Source organism: Macrotis lagotis, chromosome X (genome assembly GCF_037893015.1).
Source record: "Macrotis lagotis isolate mMagLag1 chromosome X, bilby.v1.9.chrom.fasta, whole genome shotgun sequence".
NCBI classification, from domain to species: Eukaryota; Metazoa; Chordata; class Mammalia; order Peramelemorphia; family Peramelidae; genus Macrotis; species Macrotis lagotis.
Genome location: NC_133666.1, coordinates 436801226 through 436819427, shown reverse-complemented (window position 1 = coordinate 436819427; position 18202 = coordinate 436801226). Strand labels below are relative to the sequence as shown.

General features: G+C 34.4%; 1 protein-coding gene across 17 annotated transcripts in view; it reads left to right on the top strand.

The window, feature by feature from the left end:
* DTNA (dystrobrevin alpha) overlaps positions 1-18202 on the top strand; it is a 499301-nt gene that overhangs the window by 391144 nt on the left and 89955 nt on the right. For all 17 annotated transcript variants that reach the window (XM_074205354.1, XM_074205350.1, XM_074205352.1 and 14 more), the window contains 3 exons: positions 327-432; positions 5985-6151; positions 13186-13310. In XM_074205354.1, coding sequence (XP_074061455.1) covers positions 327-432; positions 5985-6151; positions 13186-13310 — 398 coding nt within the window. The remainder of the gene's footprint in view (positions 1-326; positions 433-5984; positions 6152-13185; positions 13311-18202) is intronic.

Sequence of the window (18202 nt, the reverse complement as noted above, 5' to 3'; positions counted from 1 at the left end):
AATCAATTTCCATTTTTGTCTTCATGTTCCTAGAACTTAATAGAGACCCTAAACATATAGTAAGTGATTATTATGTTGTTTTGATTGGGTTTTTTTGCAAGATAATGGGGTTAAATGACTTGCTCTAGATCACAGAGCTAGGTAATTACTAAATGTCTGAGGTCACATTTGAACTCAGGTCCTCCTGAATCTAGGACTGCTGCTTTATAATATGTTGTTTGATTAATACATTTTTTCATTTTTTTGATTTTGAGTCTAACTAGAGTTGACATATGAAATATATTAAGAAAATTTTCTCTCATTTTAACTGTTTCTTTCTCATACAGAAAAAAGTTACATTGAATGCTTTCTTGGACACACTCATGTCTGATCCCCCTCCTCAGTGTCTAGTCTGGTTACCACTTCTTCATCGATTGGCAAATGTGGAAAATGGTAAGATTAACTATCTGACCAGTTTAGTTTAGAGATAAAACTTTAAAGTCTATGTTCACTAGAATGTACATATCCTGAGGGCCAGAACTAGTTGTTTTGGTCTTTTTAATTTCTAATATTTAGCACAATACCTTGCTTGTAGAAGACATTTAATAAGTTCATGTGAAATTAAATTGAATTCACTGTGCATCATGGCTATGGACTTAGAAGTTGTAGATTTTTTTCTTTTGAGATTTTGGTTGGTTCTCCATCTTGATAAGTTTAATATTATTGATTATACTAAATTTACCTCATATCTACTTTATGAGGACACTATTTTCCAAACCTTAAAGCAATGTGAATTTTTATTTTTATGTTGGAAATGTGATATTATTGATGAGGATACTACCCCTATTATTTCACTATAATTTTTGTCCATAAATATCTTTTTATTATTAAATTTTAGTTTTATTTTTGGAAGAAAACAAGCATTTCCATAACAGTACAATAAAAAAGATGATTATACCAAAAACTTAAAATCTTCTATGTACAACTTACTATTCCTTTCAATTATCCAACAAAATTATCATGTAAATGTTTTTTTTCCTTTCCTCCCATTCCTAAAATAAATAATTATCTTTAGACACAAATAGGCATAGAGAGATATATAAAATTATTCTATACATGCTTCTACTTATCAGTGCTTTCTCTGGGTGTAGATAACATCTTCTTTCTTTGTCCTTTTATAGTTAATTTAGGTATTGATAAGAAAATAAATCCTTGAAAACTAGAATTGAGCAAGTGGAATTTTATAAATATACCATTCTAATAATTCCCCATAAAGAATCTACCCAAGATTCTTTAATACCTCATGAATTTGTTTTATGCAGCATTTGGACTTATCATTTGTAATCTTCCTTGTTTTACCAATTCATTAGTTCCAGTGGGACTTGCTCTTAATTGTATCTCTTACAATCTCATACAATTGTATTTCTTATAATCTCTTACAAAGAGATATAATTATATCTCTTATATGAAAGCCATTATTGGTAATATGGCCCAAACTACTCATATCTAAACTGTGTGTTGACCTCTAAGATTCATTACATTTTTATTGTTCTGAAATTGTCTTGTTCCATGATTCATATCCACATAGAATTTCTGAGAAAACGTTGCTTTTAAAAAGATAGGTTTTTGTGATAGAAGGCAGGTTAAGATCATTGGAAGTGTCATACTATTTCTTAAATGTTATGTAGTTTGATATTCTTTAGATAACTTTAACCCCCCAATCCAAAATGAAAGGTGCATTATTATTATTCTCCCTGAAGAATGAAGGTAAACCAGTTATGAAAAAAATGATCAAATGCATTAACTAATTTTGCTTCCTTTATCTCTTAGCTATCACATAATTGTGTTACAGAAAGGTTATGATAAAATTGTAGGATCATAGATTGAGGTCATAACATGTGTTATTACTTTGAAGATGTAATTTTCAAGTCTAGTGCTCATAAAATTATTTGTTTTTTCCTCAATATTTGACCCAGAATTAAGCTAAGTGGTCATTAGGTGGATGGTCATGGCTTGGCTATAACTTTGTGTCTCAAACAACATGACAACCCACAAGTGAAATTAACTGAAAGACAATGATTAGCATGCTTTTGTACTCTATTATTCTTTCCCTCAAAAAATAAAATACCTTATTAAAACAACTAAGCATCAACATTAGATACTAATATAACAATCAAATATAGAAATGAAAATTTAAAGCAAATTTAAAGAAATGTAAATTACTGGGAATAAATAAATCTCTCACTCACTATTCTTTAACTGTTCTTAAGACCCTAATTTTTCTTTAAGATTAAGTAAAAACCAATTCACACTGAACAATTTAACAATAATAATATTCCCAAGTCATGTGCATGGTTTGGGTAAACTATCACACCAAAAGCTCTTGCAAATGACTTTCCTCATCTTCCCAAAGTTCTAAAGCAGTCACAAGCAGAGTCTCTTACCAACAGACTCTTTGAAAGTGCATGATTCATTTTTAAAGTTTAATCTGCATTAACAACATTTCCACTATCACTTCCTTAGATCTATATAATCAAAAAAATAATAATTTGTAGCATTTGCTAATTTCCAAGGTGTAAATGCTTACCCTGAAAATTTAACAATCATCTATCCAGTATAAGATGTCCCCAGCACACGCAGAGACTAGTGGATCCACAATTGCTTCTAAAACTCTTAAAGGAATGGCTATTATCTTTCTTTGCTTAAGTAGAATTAACTCATCCTGAACTGTTGCTTTTAGTCATCATGTTCCAAATTATGTGCAAGGATTGAATTAGTTTAAAGGCTTAAAGGTAATTTGATATCAAACATTTTTTCTTACCTTTTTATATCTGGAGAAATAAAAAAGTAGAAGTCCTTACCATATAGTACATGTACACATAAGCATTAACCCTGTAAATTGTTCATTTTCATTAAAAAGTAATTTTCCTTACCTTTTTTTGAAAATAATGCCTTTATCACTTTTCATTTGGTATTGATTTATGATTTACATGAAATACTGACATTTAATTATTAAACATTTTCTGCAATACATTTATAATTCCAAATTTACAGACTGATTTTTGGTAAAGACTACTTTCTGAAAGAAATTGAAGTTGAAAAAATCCAAACATCTAAAAACATATTTACTGAATACATCAGGTTTTTGGAATAGAGGTTTAAAAAGCTTTTGCTGCAGACAGATGGAGTACTTAGAAATAACATTAAAAATATTACCTTTAAATACCTTATAGTAATTTCCACATATACACTGGTTCTCTTTGTATATTCTTTCCTGAGCAGATCAAATGCCAGTATATTAACCATTACTTTTTATAAGCAAATGTTTTCTAGATCCGGAGTTCTTGACTACTCACAAAACAGAGTGAGTGGTGTATTTTTGGAGGATACTTAGCACTATTGAGTTTTGTTATTTGCAGCATTTTTTACTATTTTTACTATTTTTACATTTTTATTATTTTAAAGTTTTCTTTTCTAACATCATCAGAGTTATCCAATGTATACCCTTCCCCTTCCAGAGAATCATTCAATATAAAAAAGAGGATTATTTTTAGAGAAGGAATAAAATCATTACAAACTGATGAATACATTGAAACATCTGAAAACATGTGAAATGTCTAGTATAGGTGGACCTCCCATCTCTCCAAAGGGGTAGGTTAGGGATGTTCTCTTACATTTATTTTTTATTTTTTTAATAATTTAAATTGTATTATAAAATATGCAAAGTAATTTACAAATATTACCTCATTTTATTTTCATAACAACCCTGAGAGTTAAGTGCCATTATTGTCCCCCCCTTTTTAATTGGTATTTTATTTTCCAGATACATGTTACAAAAGCTTTTTCAACATACATCTTTAAACATATATATATATGTGTATATATGTATATGTATATGTTATGAAATTTCCACCCTCTCTTCCCAACCCCCTCCCTTCATCAGCAGTCAGGTTAATATTGTACATACATATTATATTTCTTCATTTAACATATTTGAGCCCTACTTGATCATTATTTTCAAAAATGTAATTTTCTTACATTCACTTTTGATTTTTTTGTATTGTTCTTTTCATTTACCCTATTGTAGTTTTTGTATATATTGGTTCTTGACTGCTTACTTCATTATCTATCAGTTCATGTAGATCTTTCTAAGTTTCATTACACACATCATTTCTTACAGCACAATAATAATCTATTACATTAATGTGCTACAATTTTTTTTTTGCAAGGCATATGGGGTTAAGTGGCTTGCCCAAGGCCACATAGCTAGGTCATGGTTGAGTGTCTCAGACCAGATTTGAACCCAGGTACTCCTGACTCCAAGGCTGGTGCTTTATCCACTATGCCACCTAGCCACCAAATGTGCCACAATTTGTGCTATCATCCTCCAGTTGATGGCATCTACTTTGTTTCCAATTCTTAGTTATAACAGAAAGTACTGCAATAAATATTTTGATGAATATAAGTAATTTCAACATTATCATTGATTTTGGGGGGTATAGTACCAGTAGTCACCTTATTTACATAATTCCAATTTGTTTTCCAAAATTATTCCAGAATTATTTGTTCAAATCCTTTGAACACATATCTATTGGGAAACTGCCATTATGTCATTTGTACTTTATAATTTGTGTTGCTTTTCCTGATCAATCTATTAGAGTAATTTCCTCAAAGGTAAAAGCCACATTTTCTACCATTTTTTAGCAAATCAACCTATCACCATGATAGGGGAATATTTAATGATTTTATACTGCTTATTGACCCCAGATTTAACACTTAACCTCACCTAGTGAAATAGACATTTCCTGTTGCTCAAGATATATTCCTTGATTTGTTCAGTTCCACTTATTTTCAAAGACTTCAAGTATCTCCATGGAGTCCATCCAGTTATAACTGGAAGGGAATAATCTAATCTATGTGGCTTTTTTTGGCTATACTATCCAAAACCATGATTCTCAATAGACATAGACAACTGCTTCACTTTTAGAATAGTAATTCATGTATCTTCTTATTCATTTTTTTTCTTCTTGACATCAGTCTGTGTCACGGGCAAATGGTTGTACACTAGAAAAATATTATTACATAAGATGCATTTTCATTTGTTTTGTGTTTTCTCTAAGGAAAGGCACAGAGCCTTTCCATCTAACTTTCAGATGAAACCTTTTACGTGCTGTCTCCCAAGTTAGAAGCAAACTTCTTAAGAACAGAAACTTGTTTTTTTTCTATTTACATACCCAGAATTTAGCACAGTACATAGTATTAGTTAGTGCTTCAAATCTTTTTTCTTTCCTTACCATCCTTCCTCTCTTCAACCAGTCCTTCCTTTCTTCCCTCATCTCTTTAACCTTACTCCTTTACTTCCCTCACTTCCCTTTCCTTTTCATCCCTTCTTTGTCTTTCTTCCCTCCCTCCTTTACTTCACTACTTTCCTTTCCCTTTTCATCCTTCCTTTTCTTCCTTCCTTCTCCCCCTTTACTTCTCTGTTTCCTCTAGCTCATTCCTTATGATATCCATTATACCTATCCCTCATTTATTTCTTTTCTTTCTGCTTTATCTGTCTCACCTCTCCCTTATCTTTGTCACTCTCCTTATGTACAAGTTCCTAACCATTTACTACTTCCTGCACTCTCTAGGAGTTCTGTTGGGTTCGGAGATTTTTCAAAGAACTGTATAAACTTCTTAGGGACAGAAAGCCATTTTTGATGGGGGTAAACTAGCCTGGTTCATTTATATTCTTGTGGTGTGACCTGGAAGAATAGAGGGCACTGGCATTCCCAAAAGTATTTTGCCTGTTGGCTTTCACAAAGAATTCCTCCCACCTGTTTCCCTCCAAGCTGTTTGAAAGGGGATACCCCAAGTTTCTGAAATCTTTCTGATGCTATTTTCAACTAGAATCGAATGGCAAATGGAAGGTTGACAGTGGAAGAATTTAGTGCCTTTCAGTAGTTTTATCTTCACCATTATTCATTTTGATTTTCTCTTGATTTTAATTCATCTTCCTTCAGTCTTTCACCCTGTTGAGTGCTCCTATTGCCACAGTGAGAGCATGATGGGATTTCGCTATCGATGCCAGCAGTGTCACAATTACCAGCTCTGTCAAGACTGCTTCTGGAGGGGACATGCCAGTGGTTCCCATAGCAACCAGCACCAAATGAAAGAGTACACGTCATGGGTAAGGCAAAGCATCACGTACTGTGGTTGGTTTGAGAGTCCCCAGTATGAGGAGCATCATGACGGTGTGAGAATGGGGGTCAGACTGACCTGTTGTTTCAGGGGGTGAAATTTGGTGGACTTCCTCCTCACTGGGGGTAAGTCAAGATTCTTTTCTTTCTCTACTGTGTGGGTTTCTGCAAGATAATAAATAGAAAGTTGTGAACAATTTTGCTCCTCGAAGTCTAGATGTGAATTTCCATCATTTTCATGCTGTGTTGGATGCCAACAAAACAGCAGGAGACACTTGAAGAAGAATTTATTTTCATGGTACATTGAGAGTGTTTAAATTTGATTGTTTTAGATTTTTTGCTGGACCTAGTTTCTTTTTTTCTTATTTTCTACATTCATATATATGTATATACATATATACTTAGTAGCATGAAGAAAAGCAGTGTGGGTATCTGGGTTGAGTGGAAGAATTCATTTCAATCACTTTATTTCCCCTGGAGTTTTTTATTATGTATATTTGAATAACTAGCCTTTTACAGTAGAATCAAGCAATCCAGTTTAGCCAAAATGAAGAGAAACAAAGTTCCCCATAAATAATTAGCTGGCTAGCTGATATCCTTGTCACAGGAAGCAGGTGACAATGAGTCCATGAGAAAAATGGAACTATCTTGATTTCTATCTCAAGTCATTTGCTGACTGATGATGTATCTTATCATCTCCAACAGTTACATTAATAAATCAGATATGATGAGGATACTTAGTTGTCTCCATCTTCCATTGGAGTATTGTTCTATGGAACTTTTTATTTTTAGGAAAGCAGCTCCATCAACTCCTCTAATCACACTATTCCTGACATGAGAAAAATGCATGTCACTTGTAACCAAGCCCCTCCAAAGCTAAACAAATTTAAATTCAAATTATGATGATCCAGAGATAAATTAATTGATCCTAAAGAAAAGAAGAATACCCATTAGAAGTTTATTCTGAATATGAAGCCTAAATTATACTGTATTTATTGGGGGAAAAGGAGGCAGAAGAACATTTAACATTAGATCGTTCATTATATACCCCTGACATTCTCCCAAGTTTACATTTTAGTGATTCTCTAGGGTAGAAGAACTCTGTCATCTTCTCAGTGTTCCTCCTTGGTTTAGGGGCATCACAAAAATGACAAGCAAATTTTTGGATATAGTTGTTTTCCAGATATTATAGGAGGGAAATTTTTTCATTCAAATATTTTTCATTAAAATATTTCTTAAGTACCTACTCTCAAGCAGTTAGGTAGGTTAGTAGATAGAGCACTGGGTCTGAAGTTAGATACTCACTAGTTTTGTGGCCTTGATCCAATCACTTAACTTTTGTTTGCCTTAATCAACTAGAGAAGGAAGTAGGAAACCACTCCAGTATTTTTTTCCATGAAAGCCCTCTGGACAATATTGACATGATATAATTCACAGAGTCATGAAGAGTTTAACATGACTGAAAAATAGCATCAACAAAACTCTGAGAAAAAAAGTTCTTGCCCTTAATGAGTTTAACTTATTCTCTTATTCCCACGAGATATAGATACATAGATAATATAGATAACCAAATAAAGTATACATTCTTTAAATATGTACAAAGCAAAATGCTCTGTGAAGATTTTAAAGAATACTTTGTGCAAAGCACCCAAGGAAGGAAAAAAAAAGCATAAAAAAGAGACTCAAGTCTCTATCCTCAAGGAGCTTAAACTCAATTGAGGGAGAGCAGAGAGATATAATATATACCAAGATGAGTAGGATCTATAGAAGAATATAAGGACAAAGGAAAGATTAATATCAAGTAAGAAAATTTGAGAGGAAAGAGGTCACATTCTCCTTGAGGAACAAAGAAAGTTTCATGAAAGAAGGAGTCTTGAAAGAGTTTCAATAGGCAGATATGAGGAAAGACAAAGTTTCAGGCCTGGGTATGTCATCTGTTTTTAATAAATAATCATTTTTAAATTATGTATAATAAATATCCTGGAGGTTTTGCTATATTGGGAAAACAATTATTTAGATGTAAATTTCCAAGGGGCAGAGCCAAGATGGCGACAAGAAGGGATCAAGTCTTAGGAGCTCTCTGATAAAATTCATCAGCTAAGGACTCTAACTAAACTTTCGAGAGACAGAACCCACAGAGGGACCCAGTGAGGCAGTTCTCCTACTCAAGGTAACCTGGAAAAGAGCAGAAAGGCTCTGCTCCCCGGGGTCAGAGAGGCAGCAGCCAGAGGGGTGGCCCACCAGAGCCAAAGAACCCCAGCCTCCCGGAGGCAGCCCCAGGGCACTGGGGGTCTCAGCTCACAGCAGCAGGGGGAGTCTCCTGAGCTGCACCCCGAGGAACACCGGGCACAAAGTGGAGGAAAAGCAGGGGACCTCTGCCAGAATGAGCACGTGGAGCCCAGCCCTCAGGGCACACAGCAAGCAGCAGCATCTTTCCCCAGCCCTGATCCAGGAAACAGAAGCAGGCGGAGCCTGTAAGCAGGAGCCTCCAGGGCATGAGCCCATTGAGCTGAGGGAGGGCAGTGAAGAGAGACTGCAGAGCTCTGTCCTCTGCCCCTGAAACAGGACTCTGGGGCTCTGACCACATTCAGATCCTGACCACAGTCTAGGCCCCCCCATAGAACAGCAGCCCCCCCCCACATCAGCCCCTTGGCAGAGGGGGGTACTTTTGGTCATTCACAGACCAGGAGGGAGGACAGAACCTCACACACTGAGACCTTTGTGGGAGTGTCCCAAAAGCTCAAGAAACACCCCAAACCAGGCCCAGGCTGGGAAAATGAGCAAGCAGAGAAACAAAAAGAAGACTATTGAGAAATATTTTTCAAATGAGCCCAAGAAGGACTAAAATACTCAGTCTGAAGATGAGGAAGCACAAGCTCCTGCATCTAAAGACTCCAAGAAAAAAAGAAATTGGGCTCAGGCTATGATAGAGCTCAAAAAAGACTTTGAAAATCAATTGAGGGAGTTGGAAGAAAAACTGAGAAAAGAAATGAGAGAGATGCAGGAAAAACATGAAAATGAAGTCAGAAGCTTAGTCAAGGAAATCCAAAAAAATGCTGAAGAAAATAGCATGCTAAAAACCAGCTTAGGTCAAATGGATAAACAGTTCAAAAAGTTGTTGAGGAGAAGAATACTTTAAAAAGCAAAATTGGCCAGATGGAAAAAGAGATAAGAAAACTCTCTGAGGAGAACAAATCCTTCAGACAAAGAATAGAATTCAGGGAGATTGATGAATTTAACAGAAATCAGGAATCAATACTTTAAAACCAAAAAAATGAAAAATTAGAAGAAAATGTGAAATATCTCATTGAAAAAACAACTGATATGGAAAACAGACTTAGGAAAGATAATTTATAAATTATTGGAATACCTGAAAGTCATGATCAGGAAAAGAGCCTTGACATCATTTTAAAAGAATTACTACAGGAAAATTGCCCTGATATTCTAGAAGCACAGGGCAAAATAGAAATGGAGAGAATCCACCAATCCCCCAGAGAAAGAGATCCCAAAAAACCAACCCCTAGGAATATTATAGCCAAGTTCCAGAACTCCCAAGTCAAAGAGAAAATATTACAAGCAGCCAGAAGGACACAGTTTAAATATCATGGTGCTGCAGTCAGGATCACATAGGACTTAGCAGCAGCTACATTGGAAGCTTGTAGGGCTTGGAATACAATATACTGGAAGGCAAGAGAGCTTAGAATGCAGCCAAGAATGAACTACCCAGCAAACCTGAATGTCCTCTTCTAGGGAAAAAAGATGGACTTTCAATGAACAAGGGGAATTTCAAAGGTTCCTTTTGGAATGGCCAGAGCTGAACAGAAGGTTTGATCTTCAGATACAGGACTCAAGTGAAGCATGGAGATTGGAGGAGAGGGGGGAAATATGAGGTACTTAATAAGGATGAACTGCATGTATTCCTGCATAGAAAAATGACACTGATAATACTCAAACGAACCTTCTCAGTTAATAGAGCAGGTAGAGAGAACTTTTATAGTTGAAGCACAGGAGAAAGCTGAATTCGAAGATAAAATATGGTGTAAAAATGGAGTCAATAGAAAAAAAGGGAAATGGAATGGGAGAAAGAAAAAGGAGAGGGGGAATAGTCCAAGATATTTCACATAATATTTTTTTTTATTACAATGAGCTATTGCAATGATATGGAAGGGGGGAGGCAAGTGGGAATGAGGGAAACTTTGCTCTCATCAGAGATGGCTAGGAGAGGAAACAGCAAATATACTCAATGGGGTATAGACATCTGGAGTAAGAAGGAGGGGGGAGCAGGGGGAAGGGGTGGGGATGTGAATAAAGGAGGAGAGGATGGACCATGGGGGGAGAGTGGCCAGATATAACACATTTTCTTTCTTACTTCTTGCAAGGGGCTGGGAATGGAAGGCCTGCCCAGGACCACAGGGCCAGGTGGATTCTGGGCCTAAGGGGTGGTATGGGGGCTCAGGGCCACGTGCCCCCAGGATCAGGGATCTGTCTGCTGCGCCACTCAGCTACCCTACAGCAGAGTCATAGTGAAAGGAGAGAAAAAATTGAGTACATGGTAGTGGAGAAATAAGAAAGGAGGGAGTTGTGATCAGCAATGGCAATTGTGGAAAAATATGGAAATAACTTTTGTGATGGACTTATCATAAAGAATGAGATCCACCCATGACAGAGTTGTTGGTGTTGGAACAAAGACTCAAGCACTTTTTTTGTTATGATTATTTGGGGAAGGGTGAAGGGCAAGTAGGGCTGGATGGCCTGCCTGGGGCCACATAGCGGGGTGATCTTTGGGTGTCTGGGGCCGGATTTGGACCCAGGTGCTCCTGGCTCAAGGGCCAATGCTCTGTCTGTCACCCAGCTACCCCTACTATTATTACTATTTTATTTTATTTTGGGTCTTTTTTTTCTTTCTTTTTTTTTTTTTTTTTGGTTTTTGCAGGGCAGTGGGGATCAGGTGGCTTGCATGTCACATGGCTGGGTGATTGTTAGGTTTACGAGGCTGGATGTGGACTTGGGTGCTCGTGGCTCCAGGGCTGTTGCTTTGTCCATTGCGCCACCTGGCCATACCTACGATTATTACTATAATTATTTTTTTATTTTAATTTTTTTTCCTCTCCCCTTTACTTTTTTCGCCCAAACAAGTCTATCTATATTCATGGGGGAGGAGGAGGGGTATTTTGTTTACTTGTAAAGAAGAATATTTTATTAATGTAAAAAAAAACATTTGTACAAAATGAGAATAAAAAAATAAATTTAGATGTAAATTTCCCCTTCAATAATAACCATCTTCTCATTTTGTCTGTCATTTAAAATTGATTTGGAAAAAAACTGTTCCATAAATAATCTCTATTTTTCTGAAATGTTGTAGACTATAAAGTTACAGCTGATAGCACTTGTCTTTAGAAAATATGATCATACTAACCCCCCCAAAAAAATTAGACTCAATGACCTCTAGGATTTAAAGAACTTTTTTTTTATACTTTTTTGGATGGTAGAAGGGGTAGTGATAATGGGGAAAGGGTAATAGAACTTTGAAAAGATATCCCAGAAAATTCTTTGTACTATTTTTAACTAGCTATTTATTAAGTGTTTTTTAATTTTATTAAGCTATGTTTTAGTTATTAAGCAAGGAACTATGTGGTCAACACATATGAAGAAGAAAAAGTTTACAAAAAGAAATTAGATGATAAAAATGAATTTTTGATAAAAATTGAGTTTTATGTTGATGAGATATTTGAAATACCAAGAGACTTAATAAGTTGTATGCAATTACTTCCATTTGGAAAGGGCAAAGAAGTATTTATGGAGGAAAATCCACTTGAACTATTTGAATGATGGACAAGAAGCAGAAGATGAGGGAGCAAGAGAAAAAGGGAAGGATGCAGTTCAGGAGAAGAGGATATTATGGTCAAAGGCAAAGGGGTGGGAGAGAGTGAGAGAATTTCAGGAAACTGTAAGTAATCATGTTGGACTGAAAGACAAGATACTATAAGCTAGTAGAATGTGAAAGGGCAAGAAAGGGAGATTTTAGGTAATTTAGTTCTAAGTTAAGGATTTGGGACTTTGATATGTAATAGAGAGCAATAGAAAAGGTTTGATGATAGGAATAATGAGATCTAAGTTATGAAGATGGGATTTTGATGAGTTTGCTTTAAAATACAATCAAAATTTTATTATCCTAAATGCTAATATATATATATATATATATATATATATATATATATATATATATATATATATATTGCTTTTTCAATATCATGTTTCAGGAAGTATTCAATAGCATCTAATCATTTCTTCCTTTACTCATTTTGTCTCTAAATAAATTGAGTATCTTTATTATCTGATGTCTAGTATAGCCAGGTCAGTAAAGGATTACAATGGAGGAGGAGGATTAGCAGAGGAGAAGAGAAAGAAGAGGAGGAAGAAGAAGTGGAAGAGAAGCAGAAGTGGGAGGAGGAGGAGGAGGAAGAAGCAGGAAGAGAGAGAAAGAAGGAGAAAGAGAAGGAGAGGAAAGAGGAGAAAGAAGAAAAAGGATTGATATACAAATGGAAATATATTATTTTGGGTTTTAAATAATGAGAGAAGGCTAGGTTTTATAGTAATATTTTCGATTTGCATTTGAAAGTATTAAAGGAAAATGAAGTAGAGTAGTAAGTGGTTTCTTACAAAAAAGGACAATTTAAGTTAAGGATTTCTGATTGCAAATTGGTATAGTGGAATGAGAACTGATTTCAGAGTCAAAAAGACCTGGGTTCAAGTTCTGCCTCTGTCATATACTGGCTTATAACACTGGACAGAATATTTAACTTCTCAGTGACCCCAGGTAATCTTTTAAGACTCTCAATTGCAGAGAAGTCTCAGTCTGCACTGGTATAGGGAACCCTCTTTCTGGAGGTTTGTAGTACCTAGTCCATTTCACATATCCATCCTCATCCCTTCCTTTCCTCACCCCCCAGTAGATTTCCTTGGAGGGATATTTCATGTGTTATATGCCTGTTTATATTACTTGTGTCTTGTTTGTCCCTCCTAGAAGTCACCTGCTAAGAAGTTAACAAATGCTCTAAGCAAGTCCCTGAGTTGTGCTTCCAGCCGGGAACCTTTGCACCCCATGTTTCCTGATCAGCCTGAAAAACCACTAAACCTGGCTCATATTGTGTAAGTACATGCAAGCCATGGGGCAACAGGTCATGGACAAAGGAAATGTATATGTATTTATTAAAGTTCAGATTTCCAGTCTAAAAAATTTAAAAGAAAGGCATTTAAAAATGCAGCATCAAAGAGAGTGTTCCCTTTTCCTCTGACTAAGCAGTCAATTAATTATAAGAAGATGGTTCAACCATCTTAAATAGAAGTCTTTCAGAAGTCAGCAAGCTGGATGACACTTCTGATATTGAGGAAATTATACCATTTGATATTTTAGCATGTAAAAACTAGTAGAATTTGCATCAGCTAATAATAAGGGTAAATACATTCATTTATTTGTTGGTATTGAGTATATTAACTTCCTAGATGCTGCAAACTCAGGAAATGAACTATCTTTTGCTCCACTGATCTTCCTTTCATTTCTCTCAATAACCAGAAGTTAAATGTAATGGTGCATATTAGATAGAGGGCTGACCTTGGATTCAGGAAGACCTGAGTTTGTACTAAATCTAACATATACTAATTATGTGACCCTGGGAAAATTATTTAACTTTTCAGTATCTCCAGGCAATTTCTCCAAAACTACTGTATAAATTAAGCTGTATCAGTGGAGGGGATTTCTACTCCTAACTCCAAAAAATAATTAACTTTAAACTGTCATCAGAGTTATTGTACCTGTGGCTATAACTGAGCCCAGGAGAAGACATAATGAAGGTCAGCTGAGGATCCTCTTTCTTTCTGCTTTGTTTAAGCACAAGAGGTTGGCTATGTTTCTGCTATAGAGGCTTACTGTTTCCTATATTAAAATCCTCCCCCATGTCCCTGAAACCTTTTGCCCTGATATATGCCCTACTTTATTAAATAAGATCTCATCCTTCTCTGAAAGTCTCATAATTGATAATTCACTGTCCCTAAAATACATCTCAGTTCAGAACTGACTAGTGTCTACTGATAAATGATATTTTCATGAGCAAACTCAAAAACTGAGCTATATATAGAGTCCTGGCCAAAACCAATTACATATTTCAGTCATGTCCAATTCTTTATGCTAGCATTTAGAGTTTTCTTGGCAGAAATATGGAGTGGTTTGCCCTTTCCTTCTTCAGCTCATTGAGGCAAACAGGGTTAAGTGACTTGCCCAGGGTCACAAATCTAGTAAGTATCAGAGGTAAAATTTGAACTCAGGAAGATGAATCTAGGGGGCAGCTAGATGGTGCAGTGGATAGAGTACCAGTCCTGGAGTCAGAAGGGTCTGAATTCAAATCCTGACTCAAACACTTAATAATTACCTAGTTGTGTTATTTTTGGCAAATCACTTAACCCCACTGCCTTGCAAAACCCCCTGCCCCCCCCAATGAGGAAGATGAGTCTTCTTGACTCCAGGTCCAACACTCTATCCACTGTGCCACCTAGCTACATTGACAATAGATAATATGTAATCCAAAGAAAATTATTCTCATAGTGGGTCAAAAAGATGATACTGTAAGCTTTTTTTTAAAAAAAATGGACAAACAAATAAAAATATCTTTTTTTCCAAAGAAGTTGTCTTATTTGTTCTGATCACCTGTCTAAAACAGCTTATTGCAGTATCCTGGTTGTGAGCAATTTATGTTTTCCTGCTAAAAGTTGAGAAATAAGTGTATTTGGTAAGAGATATAGACTGTCATCTCCATTATTAATGTGCTGATAGTTATGTAGATTCTGGTAAAACTAAGAAATCTGAAAAACTGGCTCATTTAATATCCTTAAAATCTTATACTATAGAATATGGTTACCTTTGTTTTGTCTTATTAACAATCATAGATCATTCACAAATGCTAATTATAGACTATTTTGAGTAATTTTCCCTCTACTAGGAGGAAAACCACTTCATGAATGCTGATTCTCAACTCTAAACTCCCAGAAGTCCCAAGGTTATTACAAAACCCTATATTCTTCTCATACAGAATCTATCTAATTAATGAAAATCAGTAAACTGCTAAAGAATGACCAAAAATGTAATGGAGTTGGCCTGTGCTAACTGAACTCTACTTCTGAATCCTACAGACATTAGTTCCTTTAAGAGGTCTGTGTCTCTCCTGTAGAATTTAACATATTCCAGCTTTCCAGTACCTCATTCAGTTCTACTAGACACAATGAAGATAGATAGGAAATGAATAAGAAAGTTCTTGCTCTATCAGCTTTGCATTAGAACTGAATTACTGCCACATCCTAAAAATAATTTGAATTGAATACCTATGCAAAAGATACTATTTCCCAGTATAATCTATCCTAGTGAGGCCATATCAGAGTATAGAATATTGTTTAGTGATTTATAATGAAACATCTTTCAAATCACAGTGAAAACATAACCAACTATATCACCTACACTCACACTGACTGAGGAAAACTATACTTGTCCATTGATGATAGATTTTGCAGAGCAGTATTTTTCCTTATGTTCATTTTAAAGCAATACAAGTTAAGTATCACCATGAGAAGTATGTCCATTAGTATAGGAATTTATTGATTACTTTAAAGGTTTACAGGGTTTTTCAGTTTGTATCTGTATGGAATACTTTTGTACTGCTTTACACTTCTGTGGTATTTTTTCTCCCAAATACTGTTACATTGACCAGGTAAACCATCTTAATTTTTTTTCCTCTCAAGCATGTCTTTATTTTAAAATATCTCTTTTTAACTGTATCAAATTATCATAGACATATATTAGCCATTTCCTGGAATGATTTATTAATCTGTTTAATCTCTTAGGTGAGTATATGTGTAAAGTTAAGTCAATATTTAAATTTATTACAGAAGTACTTTTTAAGGAAAAAATAAAAATAGAAATGCAATTTTCAATTATTTCTATAATGTGTATATAGACAAATACATGGCATTTATCTCATCTACCTCACTAATCATATATGTTCCTATAGACAATTAAATCTATTCTACTCCATCTTTTAGCATTCAGGATATTGTGATACATGGAAACTTAGAAATAGCTGTTAGATATTATCCATTCCTTTTGTCTTTTGATCACAATACTGATTTATGACTTAAAATTAGAATTTGGTACTAGTTCTCTTTCATAGCTTTAAAAAATAGAAAATTACTGGGAAAAACAGATGAAAATTTCAACTATGGATGAAGCTTAGGCTTGATCAATATTTAGTAAATTGGTTATAGAGACTTTTTATAATGTCCTAAAAATTCTTAATGCAAACTTTTTATATGAATTTTGACAAAAGAATGTGATACTGTAGCTCCCTAGCAATCTGAAAATTTTATAACTAAGTATCAGATCCAAATAAAGAAACCATATCTTCAAAGCATGATATAAAAATAATATTTAAACATAAAACAATTTTAAATGAATGAATTATTTTTTCAAGGGAACAAATGAAGATAAGCAAATAACATGGAAAAAAAAGTCACTCCTCTCTTTTTCTTCCTTCCTCCTCTTCTTCTCAAGCAGAGGGCATTTAATGGTCTACCCACTTAACACTTCTCTATACTCACTTAGCAATATTTAAATACTCTAGAGGAGCCACACAACAAAGGAGTTATGATTTTTGCCTAGCTGCTATATTGTTTTTAAATGTCACCATAATTAATATTCTACATTCTATTTTATTTTTGCTGCCAAAGAGATACTTGGTAAGTATTTTGTTAGAATCCAGTGTACTTTTTTGAAGACTTACAATTATAAATATAAATGGCTATGAAACATGTAATTATTAAGTGAAATATTGGCTTTATAGAAATTCAAACCTATAATTTCCATATCCATATATAAATCATTGCAGTGTTTTAGCACAGACTTCAGGTGGTTGATCAATCTTTTGACATTGCTTCTCTGAATATCATGAGATTGGTTTAAAATCCCTAGTGTATATTTCCTTTATTCAATAGAATGCTTGATCTTTTGGTTAACAAGAAAAGACTTTTGTTACTTAAAAAGTGAGTGTTATGGCATTCAAGGAAGGTAGAATGTTTAGCCAGTCCTATATTTTCTAACCATGTGTCCTTAATCAAATTATTTAACCTCTCTTCATTCCCTCTTGTATGAAATGTCTAGATCATCTACAAAATTCTTCTAGGCTCTGATAGGCTATTTGGAGAAAAGTTTGGACAGTATTTGATAACATGACCAATCATTCTACTTTGATACTTACTATGAGCTTATTCTTACTTCTAGACACTAAATAAAGACATTAGAGTTCCACTTTATACATTTTTACTTGCCTAGGAAAAACAAAGATTTATATTGGACAATTAATTAATAAGCTTTTATTTTCTAACCTGCTAAGCAATATGCTAGGTGTTATTCATACAAATACAAAATTGGTTTACATTCCTTTGGGGAAGATGTACACATGTGTATCTATATCTATCTATCTATCTATAGATGTACATATACATAAATAAATGTACATATGTATTGTGTGTATATGTGCATATATGTACATATACACATGCAATATAAAACAGGGAAGATTATTATGGACTATGTATATAAATTCATATATATTATTTTTCCTTGTTATACTTACAAATTTAGAATTTTTATTTCATTTTTTTCTAGAAGGCTACAAAGGATGAAAATTTGTTCTTTTTTTGCTTACATCTACGTCATTTTGAAATTGACTTTGACAATCTAAAAATGGAAATTTTCCTAATTCAGCTCAACAGCCTTTATTTGTTGCCTCCTAAATGTAAAGGACTGTGCTGAATGTTGAAAGGGAGACAACAATGAGAAAGACACATGTTCTCCGCTCACAATTTACTAGGGTTATATTTTATATACATCATATACATATATATGATGTATATAAAATATATATAATATATATATACACATCATATATATATATGCATATATATATATATATATATATTAATACAAAGTATGGAAATGG